Genomic DNA, 20,597 nt, shown 5'->3' with positions numbered 1-20,597 from the left:
ACGATAACTTACCAATATGGTGATCACTATCAGTGTTACATTAGCCGAGCTAGCCTCATAGAATGCCGCAGTATCCGTGACGTTAACGCCAACACTGGGACGCCATTCTCCTACCTATTATCACAATTCAGTATCGATGTAAACGATGAAATTTATGACACGTACATTAAGACAAAAATATGTTTTCCTTTTTTCTCTTTTTAAATCGTTCGATAGAAAGTTAAGCAATAATGATCAAACGATTTTTAATTTTCAAGAAGAAGAAAAAAAAAAGAAAAAATATGTATTGTTTTTGATGTTTCATTGATATGCAAAGTACTCACACGGAAAAAGCCAGTTTCGTTTCAAATAGATTATGTATTCTAAAGAGATTATCCGTAATATGGTTCCTACCTTAACCAACGAATGCTGCTTTAACTTCAGTAAGTCCAATTTAAATTGAATTCTCCGTCCTTCTTTAAATTCTATAGGACCTGAAATTCCTTTCATCTCTACCTGTAATATCGTAAAAAAATACGATCGTAAATTAATGTGAAACGTTAATAAAAAGATAATATGCACGTTAATTCGATTGTCATCGTACGAGCATTTAGGGAAGAACGTTTAAGGCTTATCACGTCGAGAGAAAAGTGATTTAACTTTGGATGGTGTAATCGAACCCTAACTCTGAAGATAGATTCTATTTGAAAGTCGATCAATCTTGAAGTTTTCTCTTCATCCACGTCTTTTAATGAGTGCAAGAAAACGATAGTTTGATTAATTAAAAAAAAAAAAAGAAAAAAGAGAAAGAATCGATAGATTTGCATCCCTTTCCGATCAATTTCCTCGCAACATTTCAAATCGCACGTTACTCATGTATACTCGTTCATAAATCGATAAAGCAAAGAAGAACGAGCTTCCATCGTCATTAACGAAATTGCGAAAGGATTCAATGATGAAGCGAGTTCGTCAACGTCGATTTAATAGGAGAACGGTTTGGAGTCTCGTTTTCGTGGTCGATTATAGGAGTGCCAGAAATGACATCATTTCCGTTGAAAACTTCCCGTCGTTGGATTTTTATTATCCAGTGTTGTATTTGAAGGAAATCAAGAATAAAAATTTCAAAACTAAAAGGAGCACACGGACATTTCAGGAACACATGATACGAAAGTCGTAAAATTGTTACGTGCCTGTTTCGAAAGCAGATAGCAAAGATTATTGTCTTGAGATTGTTCGAAAATAAAATGAAGAATGTAGAGAAAAATAAAAAAATAAAAAAGAAGAAAAAGAAGAAAAGAAGTGACAGCTAATTTCGAAGATATATTTTTTCTTACTTTTTTTCATCTCTTTCATGATCATCACCTTATCATTTTAGTGTTGTCGATTTCAGAAGTAACGTACACTCGTAAATTTTATTGTTGAAGTTAGTTAGAAGAAGGATAAAAAGCTTTCGTCGAGGTTTCCAATGGTAGAAAGGAGCGATTTAATTAGAAGAAGAGTAAATGGCCGCGATGTAATCAGCAGGGGTTGCTTTAAAATCCGTAAAACTTTTCGACGGAATAGGAACGCTCGGAGGTTTTTCTCTCGTCAGCGACAAAGTCCGTCCTAATTCCGGCTAAAGCGTAAGTTACCACCGATACGCGTACGTGATCGGAATTTCTTGCAATTGGAATGACTTGGTGGACACTCGACGTACCTTTCGGTTTACGTTTACAAAACTCGCACGATCTTATGTACGTACGATGATCGATCTGTGTGTGTGTATATATATATACACACATACACATACATGGTACTGTATATATGTATATGGCTAAAACGAGCTATCGACTCTCGTGGGATCTTCGTGCACGGTATTTTCTCTTCTGTTATCGAAGGTGATAACAAACATCATAAATTGGAGAGTTATTTGCTTTCGAACGAGAGAGAGAGAGAGAGAGAGAGAGAGAGAGAGAGAGAGAGAGAGAGAGAGAGAGAGAGAGAGAGAGAGAGAGAGAGACATCGTTGAAAACTTAGTTCTCATCTGAGAGAATTTTTGAAAGACAGGACATAGAAGTAATATCTTTGCTGATCTGCTTAACTGTTACGAGTACCACGTCATTATTTTCTTCCAAAAGAAAAGAACAAGAAAGAATATAAAAGACAAGAACAAAGAAAAAAACAAGAAAAAGGAAATAAAGAAATCTAATTATACAAAGAACGAAAGTTAGTACCGATTCGCGAGTTGGATTAGAATTCCATGTACTCCGTGAAATAAAGAACAAAAGATAGCATTCGTGGAGCCGTGATAATTGTAAATTGTTATTAGGTTGGTCGTCTTTTGTCAAGGGAATCCACTTTTCGGGGAGAAACGTGGCTGGGTAAGCTCGCACTCGTCTTTCGTCGTTCCAACAGACGTCCCTTCGTCGAGTGCTACCTATATCCTTCGCACGCGAGCAGAATATAAGAGGGCCCGGCTTAAAAACGAAACGCAGCTTTTCCGCGGATTTCGGTCCTCGAGTTTGTTTTATATACGTGACTCCACTCTGTCTCTTTTTCTTCTGTTTTTTATTTCTCTCGTTCACTCTCGTCTCATGTTCGCTATGAAGTCTGCTTTTGCTGCTGCTATTGCTTTTACTGTTGACGTTATTCCTGCTGTTACTGCTGCTGGTGGTGGTGGTGGTACCGTTATCCTTTTGAGTCCTTTCGACGTGACTAGAGATATACGTTTTGCATTTTCGTCAAAAGGATTAAACATTTAATTTTATTTGGACCGATCCTAACGTTCCATCATCGTGTTAAGAATTTGATTAGAAACAACGAAACGTGACGTATGTTCCTACAAAAGAATGAAAGAAAGAAAAACGAATGTAAGCTTATGATAATGTATCTTCGAGATGTATAATAACCATAGAAAACATTTGCGAGTATTAATTTGAAATAAATAGAGAAATGATGGATCGATAAACCTGTCGTATATTGTACATTCGCTCGCTCTTTCTACTGTACTCTTTCATTAACGCTATCATTACGTACGATAACTCGCGCGTGTTATTTTAATAGGATGTTTCTTTTATAGCCAAACCTAGAAATATATAAATGCAATTAGATTATTTCAATTTGTTGCATCGTTTAATGGAAACGATCGTACGTAATGAAATTATATTATTCAATTGATTTTTCCTTTGAAACTTATCGGGTTCACCTTTGTATGCTTACGTATTTTAATTAATCTGATAAAATAGAAAATTATTATTATACGTATGAGCCCTTCGCAACAATAATATTTTATTTTTTATCGATTCGTCCTTCTTGCAACGTTCGAATAGAAAAGTGAAATTATTTCATCATTTTTATTATCACTGTGAGATTAATTTTTCGAAAAAAGATACATATACATACATAGTGAAGATATTTCATTCGCGTATTAAAATTTGCTTTTTAATTAAGGTTACCAGTATCGAATTTCATTATATTCGAAATAATAGATAGTAGTATTTCGACGGAGAGAATTCACGGACGAATTCGTGAATGTGTAAACCATTCGCGTGGATTCGTTATAGGATACTCCTCCCCTTTCAAAGGTGATAGTATTTCGATGTCAAAATGAGAGAGAACAGAGGAGAGATACGAAGAGTGTGAATCGTGTCGCGTGAATTTGAATTTACGATTGTTCGTCGAAGAACGAATATGTTGTATGTGGCTGTGTCTATGTGTGTGTGTGTGTGTATGCGTGCGAGAGAGAGAGAGAGAGAGAGAGAGAGAGAGAGAGAGAGAGAGAGAAGATAGGAGAAAGAGAAAAAGAGAGAACAGACATCGATCGAGACATCAATGCGTACGAAAATGGTCGTTGAATCGAGTCGAATTGTCCGATAGATAAAACCACGGATTTCCATGAAAAGCATGAGCCTAAAAACCACGTTGATGATAGCTAATATTCCAAGATCGAAGTCGTTGCTATCGATGTTCTCTCTCTCTTTCTCTCTCTTCCTGTCTCTCTCTCTCTCTCTCTCTCTCTCTCTCTTTCTCTCTCAATCTCTTTTACTCTTTTCTTTCATACAATCGACTTTAACAAAGTTCACATTTGAAAAGTTTACTTCAAGTGGGAGAATCACATAATGGAGCGACGAAATGCGGAGGGGAATATTCAGCGACATTTTCTAAAGTTAGGGAATAGTATAAAGGATAAGACGCATGTATCCTGAGAGTTAGGGAACTTAGGATAACATAGCAAGATCGTAAATTAATGCATACTCTCCAACGCGCATAGCTGGCCTAGTTAAAGTAGAGTCTTCTAGAGCGAATTCGTGTAATAGCCAAGGACAACTTCCTCCTGTGTTTCGCTTACACGAGTGGTCATTAACTTCCTACCCCGTATAACTAGGAGGGATTAAAAAGAAACTACGTTCTGGACGAGGACCGAATTACAGAAACCATGTAAACCGCTTAATTATTCTAACGTTGTTTTTTTTCTCTCTCTCTCTCTTTCTCTTTCTATCTTTCTTTCTTTTTTCTACGAACAAGAGGCTAATACTTGGTGCAATCGACTCAACGAATTTTCCTTCGCAATTACAATTCTATGACGTTTTCGGTGATTTAAATAATCTTACAGAAAGGATTAATAAAAATTAATGAAAGTATTTAACACATGTTACGTATATCTTTAATAAGCTAAGTGTGAACTATTTCTCTCTCTCTCTCTCTCTCTCTCTCTCTCTCTCTCTCTCTCTCTCTCTCTCTCTCTCTCTTTCTCTCCCTCTTTATCTCTCTATATATACATACATTAATAAATACGTATATATATATATATATATATATTTATTTATTTATTTGTAATGGGTGGAACGATACGGTCTCATATTTTGTAAATATAGCTTTTTGTAAATATAATTCTCCAATATTTTTAGCGACAGAAATTACAATTCTATGCTTCTATGAACGAAACTTATGAACAATACTCTTCGTTTGTTTTCAATTAAGGAATTAAATAATTTATCTGTAATATAGAAATTAAATACTCTTATAAATTTTTTGCTCGGTCTTTTAATCAGAATTTACTAACTAATTATTAAAAAACAATGACTTCTAAATATAATATATTAATATATTATATTTATCATTCATATTTATTTATTAATATTAATATATTATATTTATAATTAATATTTAGAAATTATATTTATAATCGTGCAATAAGATATTGTTTTAATATTAATAAAAAATCAAGTCTATTAACTGATTTCGAGATAGATGATTCGATTTTTTCGGAAATAGATGATCCATTAACAATTCATATATTATTTATGGAATTTATACATTGATTACGTGAAATTTAATTATTTTGAATGATAAAATTCTATTATGTGCTTTCTCAAATGAAGAATAATAATCAAAACAACATGTGCCTCACGTAATTAAAGAAGATACAAAGGAAAATAAAGAACCATTAGTATCTATCTTATCCGCTTGTGCGCAAACAATAAATAAAAAGACTCCCATGGCAGACATGCCAGACACAATGCTATATAAAATTAATCCAATTCCCAGTACGCCATCAAAGGTTAGTTCAACGAATTAGAGAACATAAGAGACGTTTCAAGCGGCAAAAGTAACAAAACGTGCCAAAAATTCTGACAAGCTCGAACGTAAACGTCTCTCTTAGGGAAGATTCATCTTCGGATGAAAATTTTTCAAATTATGTAATCGAAAAGTCTGAAGAAAAATTTGAAAAAGAAGATAATGCATAACGAAATAAGGCGACGTGAATTCGACGTGAAACGTGATAACTGATTTCATGAAGGATATTCAACCATTTTTGCATTTATGTGATTTCTGTAGAAGAGAAGTTTTATGCGAGTTTAAGAAATAATTTTCTTTTTGTTACGTTCAAAATTTTTATTACTTGAATCATGACACATGAAATTATAGATCATGGATCTTGGATTTTTTGAATCAGACGGTCTTTTGCATGGATAGCAATATCTTTTTCTATTTCTTTTCTACAAAAAATCTAAGATTATTTTTCAGTTTTATCTTGACATTAGTTTTGGATGTATCTACTTTTATAAACATATTTTATTTATTTTTAGATAACGATTAAATTTATAATGTGTTGAAGCTTAAAAAAAAAAGTGGATCGATTTATTTTATTATATATATATATTAGTATAATAAGATGGCAACCTATCGTTATATAGTGAACATTTGAACAATATTAAAACAACTAGTAACATTCAGATTCTATTATCTCGTATCTTTATACTTACATACGCGAGTATAGCCAAGTCGTAATAAGTCGTCGGATACACCGTGATCTCTATATTCGAGCCAAAAAAAAAAAAAAAAGAATAGAAATGAAAAAAGAAAGAAAAAAGAAAAGAAAAAAGAAGAAAAATGCAGGAAAAGTTAAGGCAGAAGAATCGGTTATCTCGTAAAAATACTCGAAACACCGTTATAAATGTACATTTGCTTTTGAAAAGAACTAGAACAGAATTATCTTATGAATCACCGACTCGATCTTGCTTTCCTTTCTTTCTTTTGCTCGATTTGGTGAATGCAATTTTGACGTAGTTTCTGTATTCCTGTGAGGAAGGTCGACGAAGGAGAAACGTCGTGTTGCGGTCTAAAGAATAAACGTCAACAACGGTGCTTATCTCGGAAGCGTTTAATTAGCAAAAGCCCACCCCTTTCTCTTTCTGTCTCGCTTCTACTATCCTGTTATCGTACTTCGCGCTTGCACGATTAATCAGACGTCGAGCATGCACTACTCCTCTGCACCTTCTCCTCAATCTCTTCCGCTTTTCGAGCTGACATCGATTTCATCCTTTTTTGTTTTTTCCAACGTACCTATACGAAAGCTTGTTTCCTCGGATATAAACAATAAATAGATGCATATCTATTTGTAAGCAATACGTGCGGAATTGTTCCCTTTTTTATTTATTAAAGAGCGTTCCACTTTTCTTTCTTTCTTTTTTTTTTTTTTTTGGTTTAATTATCATAAATGTTATCGTTAATGGCCGTCATAAAAATCAATGACTTTTTTTTTCTTCGTTAGATTCATTCGTTATGTTTATGCACGAGTGTAGAGATAAATAGACGAACATATCGGTTTTCCATTCGTTTTTATTTATAAATTTAACATCTCGCTCGAGAAAGATTTCAATTTTTAAAATCGTTGGATAAAGGATCGAAGATAAATCCATTCGAATCTCGTCTTAAATCGCGATTTTCCAGCAATGTGGAATCGTGATCTATATAAGCAAAAAATAGATACGTTTTTATTTGTAGATAATGTATGAGGGTTTGTTTTCCGTATTAAAAAGCGTTTCGTTCTCCTTTTTTTTTTTTTTTCTATTTAATTATCGTAAGTTAATGGCCGCCATGAACGTCAGTGACATTTTGTTTTCTCTGTTAGATTCATTCGTTATGTGTATGCACGAGTGTAGAGATAAATAGACGAACATATCGGTTTTCCATTCGTTTTTATTTATAAATTTAACATCTCGCTCGAGAAAGATTTAGATTTTTAAGAACGTTGGATAAAGGATCGAAGGAAAATCCATTCGAATCTCGTCTTAAATCTCGATTTTCCAGCAATGTGAAGTCGTGGTCTTATCCAACCCGGTTATCGATACTTGGATAGATTGTATTTCCGGTTGTATCGATATTACGTGTATGGCGTGTTCATGGCTTATACGCTGTCGAAACTGACTGTACTATTTTATGAAGTAGTTTCTATATATCTATAAACGCACAAAACACACACATAGTGCACGTAACTTTTTCGTAAAATAATAAAATAGCAAAAGTGACTATGATCAATGAGATTCGTTTCGATAAATTAAACGCTATTAAAGTTGTTACTTGATAAATGTTTAAAAAAAGAATTTTATTTAATATTACGTAATAGAAATTTGTAGAGAATCATTCATTTCGTATAGCTAATTTTCTTATTTCTAAATTTATTTATCCTTTCGATAAAGGTAGAGAATAGATCGCTTAAAACACATCGGCATGATTATATCGATGAGGTAATTGCATCTCATTCGATTCAATCGAGCGATTCATCGAACATCGTCTTAAGCGAGGATTTAGCGATGCGTCGAAATGTACATCAGGGACCACTAACTAACTTAGTTAGCAACGGTAATTTCTACCTCGCTCGACTAAGAACTTTCTCCTCGCTAGGGTTGACGTCTATTTCGAGGAGCTCGATATTCCGGCCGATATATCTCTCGACATTCTAAGGTGGCTATTCTCTATGTAATTGGGATTAAGTTTGCAAGGGGAAGCGGACCGTCAGTTTTCATAAGGTTTCTTCGTGCACGAACGATGAACTTGATCATACTCGAATCGATCTAAAATTATTCTTATTATTATCTCTATTATTACTATTATTATCATAGTCATCATCATCATCATCATTATCATCATTATCATTATTATTAATATATAGTATATATAATGTATATTATTAATTATATATAATATATAATACATAATATGAAATATATATAATATATATTATATGAATAATAATAATTTATTATTTTATTAATTAATAAAACAATTTAAATTATTCATATTATCACTATTAATATATATATATATAATATATAATATGAAATATATGTAATATATATTATATTAATAATAATAATTTATCATTATTGCTTTATTATTAATAAAATAATATAAATTATTCGTATTATTATTATCATTATTTTTATCATCATTATCATCATCATCATCATCATCATCATCATTATCATCATCATCATTATCAGTAAAAAGAAAAAAAGAATTCGTAGAAGAAATTACGTTTAAAAAAGAACAATTCGAATATCGGAACGAAAGAGAGACAATGCATTGTGCGTGTTTATAGGAAAATGACGCTAATAGCCATATCTACGTCGTCCATCGATGAACGTTATCGTCCCTCGTTCATTCTCTGGCAAAGAACATTATTTATCGGCCGTCCGCACTATTTATGACGATAAACGTGAGTACGAATACCATTCTGGTAACGCGTGTGCTCTGTGCGATGCTAATGACAGCCGGGTGACGTTTAGGATACCATTTGGAAGCTTGCCAATGCATACGAGTTTCCTTCGGCCGAATTCCGATACCAAAAGCTCGTACGACATTTCATTTCCTGCGGTACACGTACTCTAACTCCTTCCTATGTTTCTTAATTTTACATGGAACACGAGATCGATATCAAAATAATATACAGAGAGAAATATATTTTCCGTGGATGACACGGAAACGAATTTTAATTTATAAACAACTCCCGATCATTCCTAACTGGATACCGAGAGTTTCTACACTCACAAGTGAAATTCATTGTCCCATGGATATTCTTCCATAAGTCCTTTGTGCATAACAAACAGTAGGAAAAGCGTTTTCCCACCTTAACTGTCGCTCTTTCCGCGATTCTCTTGTAACGTTGACGTTATTGTCTCACGAATGTAGGTACTCGTTAACATGGAATAGTAAAGGGATAGCAAGAGAGAGAAGGAGAGAGAGAGAGAGAGAGAGAGAGAGAGAGAGAGAGAGGATTCGTCCTTCGGCTCGTTAATCGTAAGTTTCAACGGAACCCTTGACAAACGGGTTTACCAACGTTACTTGGACCTTGCTCTTTATCTTCCGACAATGTCGTTTTGTTCTCTCTCTCTCTCTCTCTCTCTCTCTCTCTCTCTCTCTCTCTCTCTCTCATTCTCTTTCTATTCACCTTGACAATTCCGAACGAGATACGCTTAACTCTTAAGCTGCTTCTAGTCTCGGGATTTGAAGCTGGAAACGTTCGACGATGCCGTTTCTCTGCCATGCAAGTGGCTAATGTTTGTAAGTCCATGAGAATTCACAGAAATTCGTAATTAATCCAGTCCCACGATCAGTTCGAATATTATATTAATATTGTTAATCAATCGATGTATCTTTGTTTCTCTCTCTCTCTCTCTCTCTCTCTCTCTCTCTCTCTCTCTCTCGATAGAAAAAACTTCTTTTCGAAATAAAGTAGTTATACTAATGAGCTTGTAAAAGAAGAAGAAAAAAAGGAAAGGAAAGAAAAAGAATAAAAAAGAACCAAAAAAAAAAAAAAAGGAATCTTACAAAAGAGGATACAAAATCGCGTGGGAGAGATATAATAAAAACATTGTTACTGCACATAAGCGTTTCAAGCGAAACAACGCGTCAGCTTTGAGATTACCCAAAGCTCGAGGTAAAGAGAAGAGGAGGACAAGGGGTTTGGTTCGTACGAGCTCCGATAAAAGAGCGGTCGATGCAAAGTTCGAACACCTGTCGATAGAATCGAGCGTGCGTTCTCTTTTTTTCCTTCTTTTTTTTTTTCCAGACACGTGGTACGTCGTAAAACGAGTGTGCGCGAAATTCCATCGGTGGGTAACGATTATCGTAAATTTCGAGCATCCTTCCGGGGGGCCCGCCTGAATCGATAACGAGAATAAAAAATATCTATATCTTTCCGATTCGACGAATTTTTATATGGAAAATATGTAGCTACGTTTACCTTTACGATTGACGCCATAAAGTTTACTTTCTTTCGGCATTAACGTCGGGTAAACAAAAAAAAAGAAAAAAGAGAACAGATACGCGAATAAAATCATTTTTCTAATTCTCACTCTCTCGCGTACACGTTCCGGTCTCAACTTTTTCTTTTTTCTTTTCTTTCTTTTTTTTTTTTTTTGTAAAAAATATGAGCCATCGAGAGCTGTGAGAACATTTTGGGCGGAAAGATTTAAAACGGGTTAAACGGTATGCATAACGAGGAAACTATGAGAATAGTTGGGAGAGTAGGAGCGAGAGTCGATTTACATGGTTAAAAGGTTTGCCTTGCTATTCTCTTATTCTCTCTCTCTCTCTCTCTCTCTCTCTTTCTCTCTCTCATTTTCTTTCTCTTTTTCGCGCCTCGTACGTATCTTACGAAAACAACGACTATAGGAGTATGTAAGTGATGCCAAGGAGGAGTAAACAAAAATTTGCACCTGTGCCAAAGTCGATGTCGCTGGAAAGATCCTTTGAGGAAGGAAGAACGGTACGCGGTAAAGAGCGATAGGGAATAGAGAACAGAAAAGAGACAAAGAGACCGGCTAATCCCGCAATAAACGCGTTTGGAGTAATGCCAAGTAGTTTTATGGCTTTCACGCTATCGTAGATATGTTTTTAAATGTGGAGAAAGATGGATAGATAGACAGATAGACAGATAGACAGATAGATAGATAGATAGATAGATACATAGATAGATAGATAGATAAATAGATAACCAAAGAAAGAAAGAGAGAGAGAGAGAGAGAGAGAGAGAGAGACAGATAGAAGAAAATAATATTATATATAGAGAATAGCAGAAAAGTATAGTATACACTCGTTCTATCTTTTCTCTCGATTGCGATACAATAGTTCTTAGAATGATAACCACGCGTTTAATATCTCTCAGCTTCCCTCGTGGTTACCTCAATGTGCAACTTCGTAATTATCTAATGGACTCACAATGGGCCACCGGTCATTCCCTTTATTGTCTCCCTTACGGTACACCTTCAATACCAATGCTTCTTCTCTTACGTTATTAGAATACGAAGGGTAGAGATATAATCGACTATTCTCAGAGAACGAGATTATCGATAGTTCTTGATAGAACGGGCAACGTTCCGAGATGCTAATTTAAACCATTCGACTTAACAGCTATCAACATCAATCATAATTCAGAATCCGGTATTAGAAAGGCGCGTTCGGTTGGTATTCGCTCTGGACCATTCCGAAATTCCACGAAGGGTTGGAAGGATGGAAATATCTCGAGTCGATTAGGGCTTTCCTAGAACTCGGTGCCGATATTGGAATCTCTACGTGCCGTTTATTAAATTAATGTGTGTCCATAAGTGTTCCTGTTGTTTCCCCATGAGAAACACGAGATACGGAGGATCTTTTGGATAATTTTATTTATTGATTTATAGTTTTACTCGGTTTTCGATTCAGAGTTTTATCGAATGAGTATTATAGAGATCGATGATTCTTTCGATCGATGGCATTTGTTCCCTTTTCTTTCATTTATTATTTTTAATGTCAACTCGTTCATCGACTTTTTCCCGCGACAGTTCGATTTTAATCCTTTCGATCCATTTTATCGATCAATAAGATTAAAACTTGATCGACGAGAAGGTTTTAGAGAAATGCTTTTCACCTTGGTAATCCGAAAGTGATCGATCGTGCGACGCATCAAAGTGGAGATTACGTTCGATCTCGATGTCTCGAAAAATCGTAAAAATTGTACGCATCACGAAAACGGAAAATTCAGCGGGAAACCGAGGTCGTTGACATCGCTAAAACACGATCGAGCGACGATACTCCTCGTTACTCATTTCCTTGGAGAGCCATCGAATCGAATAAATAATTATCTGCTACGCTTTTCCTAGGGGAGAACCAGTTTCGATGCGTACCACGTACACCGTTCTCTGATAGATTCACAAATTTATAGAGCCATACCGTTCAATTAAATGGTAAGCGTGAATCTGCCCTTCCACAAGTATTTTTAATTTTCTGATAGCGATCTAATATATCTATATATCATTCCAGTAGACTTTTTAACGATAATACACAGGCACGATCTTCGAGCATTTAAGTTAGTTCTAGTTTAGTTTCATTTAATTTATTAATATCGTTAAATTTGCCAAGGCTAGAACATGACGTTTTATAAAATTAATATTTTAGATCGATAATTCGATCGATAATTCGGCACGTACGAATACGTTTCGAATTAATTGAGTTTCAACGATAATGGAACGTTCCATATAATACGTCGCATCGTTTTTCTTGGAAAAAAAAAGAAAGAAAAAAAGAGAAAGCTATTATCACGTCCGCGATCAGCGAAACTTGGTGCAAAGTAGAACAAGAGCAGCACGATTTAATAGCAAAAAGGTTCGCGAACTTAGCGTGAGATATGATATGGATTTCCTCCAAGAAGAACCAACGTTAAAACGTAGAAGCCGCTATGCGTTTTACGTCGGAACGAAGTTGAAAAGTCGAGGTTAGAGGAACTTTCATGTATCGAGATATGCGAACGCATGCATATGCATGAACGCATTAGAGAGAAAAATATTACTACTAGCAAGATATTTTTCACGGGTAGGAAATATCGTCCGCTTTTTTTTTCTCTTCTTGTGATATATATATATATATTACTTCTCAAATTAAAAAATTTTATTCTTCATTCGCAATTATAAATATTATTTATTAAAAATTTGTGAAAGGCAAACGGGTGCACATTCGTTTAAAATAAATGGACCGTTTATTTTGAAAGTGGTGTAAGTCCAATTCGATTCTTTTTTTTTTTTTTTTTTAAAGAGATATCCTACAACTTGTGATTAATTTAATATAAACTTTTTATTTATAACTAGTTAATATTTAATATTTTCAAAAATGCCAATGCTCTGTTCGATTTAAAATTGCTCAATAAAAGAAATTGCGTAGCGATTGATTGTGAAATCACCATGGACGTATACGAAATATATTTTAAGTGATATTTAATTTGTCATAATTGAAATCAAATGATTTTTACAATTAATTAATAAATTCGCCTAAAAGAATTTTATACGATCAAATTACACATTGATAAATCAGTAGAAACATTGCCAGACACGACATAAATAATTTATATCTTTGAATCGACTAATATGCTAATCTTTAATTTTCTCGAAAAAACAAAAAATGGATTTGCATCATTTTCAAAATAAAAGGTTCAAATATAGTTTAAAAAGGACATCCAAAACATGTGAATTTACATCCCCATTACGTTACATCGGAACCACTAAATATCCAATGGAAGTACTTGGACAATTAAAGGGATATACTTGCTATAAATGAATGCTCGTTTAATCGTTACACGAGTTGCAACGACGCATATTTCCACGTCGACGATCTTCGAAACGTTTCCCCGGTAGATGACCGCTAGGAACACGGAAATGGTTGACCCGTTCGAAATTGCATTTATGTATCGACTTTCCCTTCCTTCTATACTTTCCAAATGGTACGCAATCCATCCGAATGGTTATGGAATCACGAATTTTCCCTCTCTCTTTCTCTTTCTCCCTCTCATTCTCCTTCTTTTTTTCTACATGTGAAAAAATATGATTTCCGTCCTCCGGTCAGTTTCCATTCGTACAAATAAAATTCATTTTGTTAGTCGATAAAAAACAAAACAAAAAAAAAAAAAAAAAGAAACAAAAAACCAAAAAAAAAAAAAAAGAAAAGAAAGAAGAAAAGAGAAAATAGAAAGATAAAAGAACAAGCAAATTATCATACGATGTATTTTCATCTTTATTTCTTTATTTTTCATCTTTATTTCTTTATTTTTTTCTTCATTTCTTACTTCAAGTCAATCTTAAGGAATACTCAGCTGGGAAAACAAAGTGAAAAGAACTGTGTGAAATTTGTAAAGAGAAATGGAATAAAAAGAAATTTTAATATACGACCATTAAAATTCCATCTTACGTAGAAAATGTCTTCTTCAGTTTTATAAGTCACGAACGTTTCGCAAATATCAGTTGGGAAGAGGAGCGTGCATGTAAAGCGAACGTATGAAATTCTTTTTCCTTAACGAAAGCCACGTACGTACGTGTACGTCATATCTTTTCCTTCGTGAACATCAAACCGCTATCAGAAACACGTTTCGATATGTCAAACGTTTATGTCAAAATACGACGTTGTATTTGAATTTACTTTAGAAATATTTTTGAAACTCGTAATAACGCAAATCTTATTTATAATTCGATTAAGAATTCCTATTTGATACGAAGAAAAGGAAAAATGTCCAAAGTACGAACTTACGAACGAAAAGGTGGAAAGAATCATCGGTTCGTCGAAAGGAAAAAAGCGCAATGTCACAGAAAGATATGTGATTTCTGTTCCTGGCAGCTTTGAAAACCGTTCATCACGGTATTAAACAATTTATCCAGAGGAGACTGTCGCATGGCACGTCGCACCACACGTTGCGAACGCGAACCGTTGATTGAAATTTATTAGAAGTCTTTTTTTCTCTGCTGCTTTCTTCCTTTGTTTGTTTGTTTGTTTGTTCGTTCGTCTATTTATATGTTTATACGTTCGTTCGTTTTGTTCCTTCTTTCGTCCATTATCCAAAAAATTCGATCAATATCGATCTCTGATCTGCATCATTCTCGCATATAAAATAACAAACGCAAACGTAAAAAAATTTTGTACGTATCAATTAAAATTTAATATTACATTATTATATTCGATACGATTGTTCTTGTATCGATTTAAGCGAACAAAGGAACATTTCGACATCTATTTTCTTTTTTCTTTCTTTTTTTTTTTCGATTTTCTTTCTCACTGTTTAACTCGACACACCTGAAGCAACGAACAATATTTTTTGGCCCAATCATTCCTTTTACGATTGCCTTTCTATATTTCTTCTTATCTTTTCTAGCCTCTCTTGTCTCTTCGATTTTTTGTCCGTTCGCTGTCGTTTTGTCGTATCAAATATTTGCCCGCAAGGGAACCTACCGAGTATCCACGGTTGTGTACCCTAGCGTTCGTTTCATTTTTCCAGTTCTCTTAGTTTTGTTTAGTTAACAAGAAAAAAGAAAGACAGAAAGAAAATTAGAGGAAAAAAGAAAAACAACAACAAAAAAAAAGAACGAGTTTCGTGGATCGACGAGAAAATATATCATATGCTGAATACCGTTCGATGATGGATACATCGATAAGTAAAAATTTGCAAAAGATGTTCAGAGAGATAGTAAAGAAGTTGGAAATATGGTAACTTCTGTCAAGTTAGCAACATCTTTATGAAGAAGGAGCGATCTATCAATTGGAATTCAGAACGCTCATCTACTAAACTTCGTAGGAACGTTTGCTACTGTGAAAATTCTCGAGAAAGTTAAAAAATTGTTAGCCATATTTGCAAAGTTCATTCGAGATAGACTAAACGTTTCGAGGGAAATACGTTCGAAGAGAATATTACAAGGCTGCAACGATGTAATTTAATTTCGATCGATGTCAATAGGGTAATCAAAATTTAGAGAATGAAGATGGAACGAAAAACAAAATCAAAAGATATCGTACTGAATTTAAAAAAAGAAAGGAAAGAAAGGAAAACGTACGAATTAGTATGTCTCTCTCGTTTATTCTAAAAGTTTAAGACTCTCGATAGTTCCTAGTAAAGAAGTAAAACTTTCTAAAAAAACTTTCGATCCCTCGGAAGCCCTTGATTCTTTAGAAAGTATCAGCATTTACGAAAGGCGTCGTGGATGATCGTGCGAAGAGACGCAGAGCTTCGGGGGTTTGTTCGTTTGTCCGAACGATCGGTGATTGAACCGAGAAAAAAGAAAAAAAGAAACAAACAAAAAAAAAAATGAAAAGAAAGAAAGAAAGAAAAAAATCCGAAAGAAAAGCTGAACGGACGTGTAAGCGAATAACAGGTCTCTCTGCACGTTCAACGCATCTAGTCGAATTCGAGCTTTTTCTGTCTGCCATGGGATAACAAAGTTCCCTATAGCGTTTCAGAGTAAACGTTTAGCCCTCAAAATCGAAACTCTCGTTCGGTACGTTCGTAAAGAGAACATGACGGAATACAAACCGTGTTCCTTGGTTTTTATTTTTCTTTTTATTTTTGTTACAAATATGGAGTACGTATTAAAGTAAGTAAACCCATTTATGGAAACAGTTGTCCGCTAACGATCTTTAGATTATACCATTTTCATAACGGCCCACGAATTAAAGCAAATTATTTTAACGTTTTCTGCTTAATGCGACTATACGTTTCAAAAGTATATATGTAGATCTAACGTAATGATTTTTAATTTAAATATATTTAAATATTCTCTCTTATTATTTGTGATTTATGCCATGCAAATTTTTTTTCTAGTTTTCGAATTGAAAAATAATAGTTAACTATCACGGTTGAGAAAAATACAAATTTCTCGAAACGACTTACGGAATTGATGTAATTAATAAGAGACAATCCACCATCCCAGGGATGCTCGAGCTCACAGGATATATTGGCAGGCCTCAAGGCGTGCGACTGCTCGAGAGTCCTTAAACCCACTGCGAAGACCTGCACACTGTCGTACATTAAAGCTGGCTCCGCCTGGAATGATAAAAACGATTTGATCGATGTGCGTTTCTCTTTCGTTTCTATTTCTAAGTCGGATAAAATGTAATATTGTTTTCTATCGAGGTAATCCTATCGAGGTTTATTTTCGTTTCTATCGGCTTATTCTCTTTTTCGTTTCCTTTTATTTTTTTATTTTTTTTATTCTTTTTATCGATCGTACGAAATTTCAGAAACGCTTTAAAAAGTATAATCGATGACGATCCTTCGATTGTCTTTATCGAAAAAATAACAAATTAATAACGAAATTTGTAATTTGTTATTTTTCGAAATAAATCGAAATTCGTAGGTATTCCGATTTTTACTTTCGAATTTCATAACTTTATGTATTTCTCTCTCTCTCTCTCTCTCTCTCTCTCTCTCTCTCTCTCTCTCTCATTTCTACCTTTCTCACTTTGGCGTTTCATTGTGCGAACGTCCAACCTGTTTTCCCTTGATTTTCATGCAACCGCTACGAAACGATGAGCAAAAGAAGAAAGTAGAAAAATATGAAAGGCTATAAAAAGCAATGTCGGTAGTCAGGTCTGCATGGAAAAGTACATTACATTCTATGTTGTATCGCGTTCCGTTGGGTTGCATCTGCTTGTGGTACCGGCTGGGCACTTTGCTTTTATGTTCTCGCCGTATTCAAGTTCTCGATTTGATCTTCTACAAAATGGCAAAGTGCACACTTCTTCTCTCGTCATCTATTCTTCAACACGTGACCTTTTACAACTTAAAATCCTTTCTTACAATTAAAAAAGATGAAGAGAAAAAAAAGAAAACAGGAGTGGTTAAATATCTACGATTAAAATCCCTTAGGAATCTCGACTAACTGCCTACGTTTATACAAGATTTTAACACAGTTTTGACAGTTTAACTGTCCCTTGTCTTGAATTTCTCTCAGTGAGAAATTCTATATGGTACGGTAAGAGAACGGGACACTGCGAATTAATTTTACATATTCGTTATATTCGTCATTGTACTGACAAGTTTTCAATTACAGCATAGGTTATACGATATTTCGAGCGAACAAAATGTTGATTAATGATTTAGAGAAAGGTATCGAAAAGGAAATACACGTTAGATCGAACAATTACGATGTAATAGAGAAATTAGACAAAAGAAAAAAAAAAGAAAAAATAAATAAATAAATAAATGAGTCAATCAGTCAATCAATAAAAAGAAATTTAAATGAACGTAATCGATCGATCTCCAATCGTATTGAATAAGTAATGGGATGATTGAGAGGCACGAGGATATCGATCCGAATTTCGTCTGATTACATTCGGAGTCTGTTATTGACAGACATTTTCGATGATATCCATGTACGTCTCGACGTTGGCAAGAGCTTATTTTCTGTAAAAAAAGAAAAAAGAAAAAAGAAAAAAGAAAAAGGAAAGAAAAATGTTGACACGTGATTACGAGGTGTTGAACTTTGTGACTTATATTCGCTGAACGAATTTAGTTCTCGACAACGAACGAAAAAGAATAGAGAAAGATTTCCTTTTGTTTGTCTTTCGCAAATACGTCACGCGTTGAGGTAAGCGTAGAGGTAAAGCAAAGTGTGCTGGAATCTCGTGGGACTCTATCTATACGTGATCGTCTTTACTGTAAAACGAATGGACAATTAATTGGAGTTGTTAACTTTATTGCTTTTTCTCTTTTATTGTATATCATTAATTAATGGAAATGACAATCGTACAATTGAAAATTAATAAAAGTTAATGAAAACGATAATTGTCAAATTATAATACAAAGAACGTGCGTATGTAATAAACGTAAGAAGAAGCAACGAATAAAAATTGATTTCAGATCAAACTTTGATAAAAGAAAATAGGATTCTAATAGACGATCTTATACATATGCATATCTTGAATAAAGTTATAAAATAAAAGGCGTTATCAGAATCTCTTAACATTTCAAAAGTTATGATAGTTGCTAGTCTAGGTACGTGAACATTATACCAAGTTAATTAGAGCATGCTTGTAATTGGAGCAAGTTTACTGTAACAGGACAAAGTTTCAGCTTTCATGTGTCTCTCACGATCGATTCGCGCGAACCATACGAGTATATATATATATAAAGAGAGAGAGAGAGAGAGAGAGAGAGAGAGAGAGAGAGAGAGAGAGAGAGAGAGAGAGAGAGAGAGAGAGAGATTCTACTTGTCGATCGTTGCGTGCAACGGTTAATAATAGATTTTGCCGAACTTTCGAAGAAATATATACGTAGATAATAATAACTAGATATACCCGGTATATAAATACAATATTCATCGACAAAGTCAAAGATTCGAGTAGAATTTTCATATAAGTATGCGTTCGATATGAAAATGAGATAAGTTTCTTTATAGTCGAATAACTTTAACGGTTCACTAATAGTTCGACATTTAGATAAATGAGTAACTTTCCAAAGACTTTTCGACGAAAGATCGCTGCTCGTCCGATTAACGACTCGTTTAATAATAGCAATTAATTCGTCGGAAATGGTTGCACGCTGTTCAGTAAATTGGACGACTGGTCTATACACGAGGAAGAATCGATGTACACGAGTTCCGAGGATCCCGTTAATTGCCTCGCGCTTGGTTTAGTCGGAGAAAATGCGACGAATGGATAGATGGTTAGAGAGAAAGAGAGAGAGAGAGAGAGAGAGAGAGAGAGAGAGAGAGAGAGAGATTTAGGAGACGGTAGCACCTTCTCTCACCGCAAATTCCGTGAGAGCAAATAATAGAACAGTTGAAAGTAATAGAAACTTTAAGGAACCACCGATTCTCTTGTCCCTTTTCCTTTTTCCAACGAGTTCGTCAGCTCTTTCTCTTCTTCCCTATCATACTTCTTCCGACATATAACTCGCTTTACGAAAGAGAAGTTTACTAGGAGCGATGTTTTTGCAGTCCTGAGTCCATCCGGATCGACTTGATGGTAATTAGCATTTAAAGCGAAATGGAAATGCCTTACGCGAACCCAGTTATATACCCGGTTTCTCCCGAACTTATTTCTCACCTTTCTGCTTTGTCGCTTCTTGCGTTGTTACGTACGAAACAGACTATAAACGTTAATATTTTATTCACCGTTTCTTCATTCGTTAGGATTATTTTAACTTTTTCTTTAAAGGATTTTGAAAGCAGTCAGAGGCCGAATATTTCAAGAGATTTAAATCGTTCAGTAAATCAAATAGGTAAGAAGCTTTATTAAATAACTTTATTTGATTCTCGATCGAAAGACAAAGTTCGTAGTAAAAGAAGTTTCTTTATCGAAGAAAGAGAGAAAAATAAGTTCGAGAACGTTTATCCTATCGACTTGGTAAACCGAGATACGGCCGAGGGTTAGGGCGATCGTTTAAATTTTAAAGTCCACTTCTGTCCTATCGATGTCTCGAGCACACTTTGGTTAAATTATTGACGTTCCGAGTAGGTACCCTTCCAAGTCAGATTCAGTACGTGCGAGTAACGATAAATAATTTCTTTCGATCCTATTGACTCCAAGAGGAAAAAGTCATACTCTCTGAGAAATACTTTCCG

General features: G+C 34.4%; 1 protein-coding gene across 7 annotated transcripts in view; it reads right to left on the bottom strand.

Annotated features, from left to right (window-relative positions):
- The window catches only part of LOC122631448 (glutamate receptor ionotropic, kainate 2-like), a 74,869-nt gene that overhangs the window by 11,836 nt on the left and 42,436 nt on the right, over positions 1 to 20,597 (bottom strand). For all 7 annotated transcript variants that reach the window (XM_043817139.1, XM_043817140.1, XM_043817141.1 and 4 more), the window contains exons 8-10: positions 16,922 to 17,074; positions 394 to 495; positions 13 to 114 (exon numbers count right to left, since the gene is read on the bottom strand). In XM_043817139.1, coding sequence (XP_043673074.1) covers positions 13 to 114; positions 394 to 495; positions 16,922 to 17,074 — 357 coding nt within the window. The remainder of the gene's footprint in view (positions 1 to 12; positions 115 to 393; positions 496 to 16,921; positions 17,075 to 20,597) is intronic.

The sequence above is a fragment of the Vespula pensylvanica genome, chromosome 9 (genome assembly GCF_014466175.1).
Source record: "Vespula pensylvanica isolate Volc-1 chromosome 9, ASM1446617v1, whole genome shotgun sequence".
In the NCBI taxonomy this organism is placed as follows: Eukaryota; Metazoa; Arthropoda; class Insecta; order Hymenoptera; family Vespidae; genus Vespula; species Vespula pensylvanica.
This window is presented reverse-complemented; position numbering and strand designations above follow the sequence as displayed.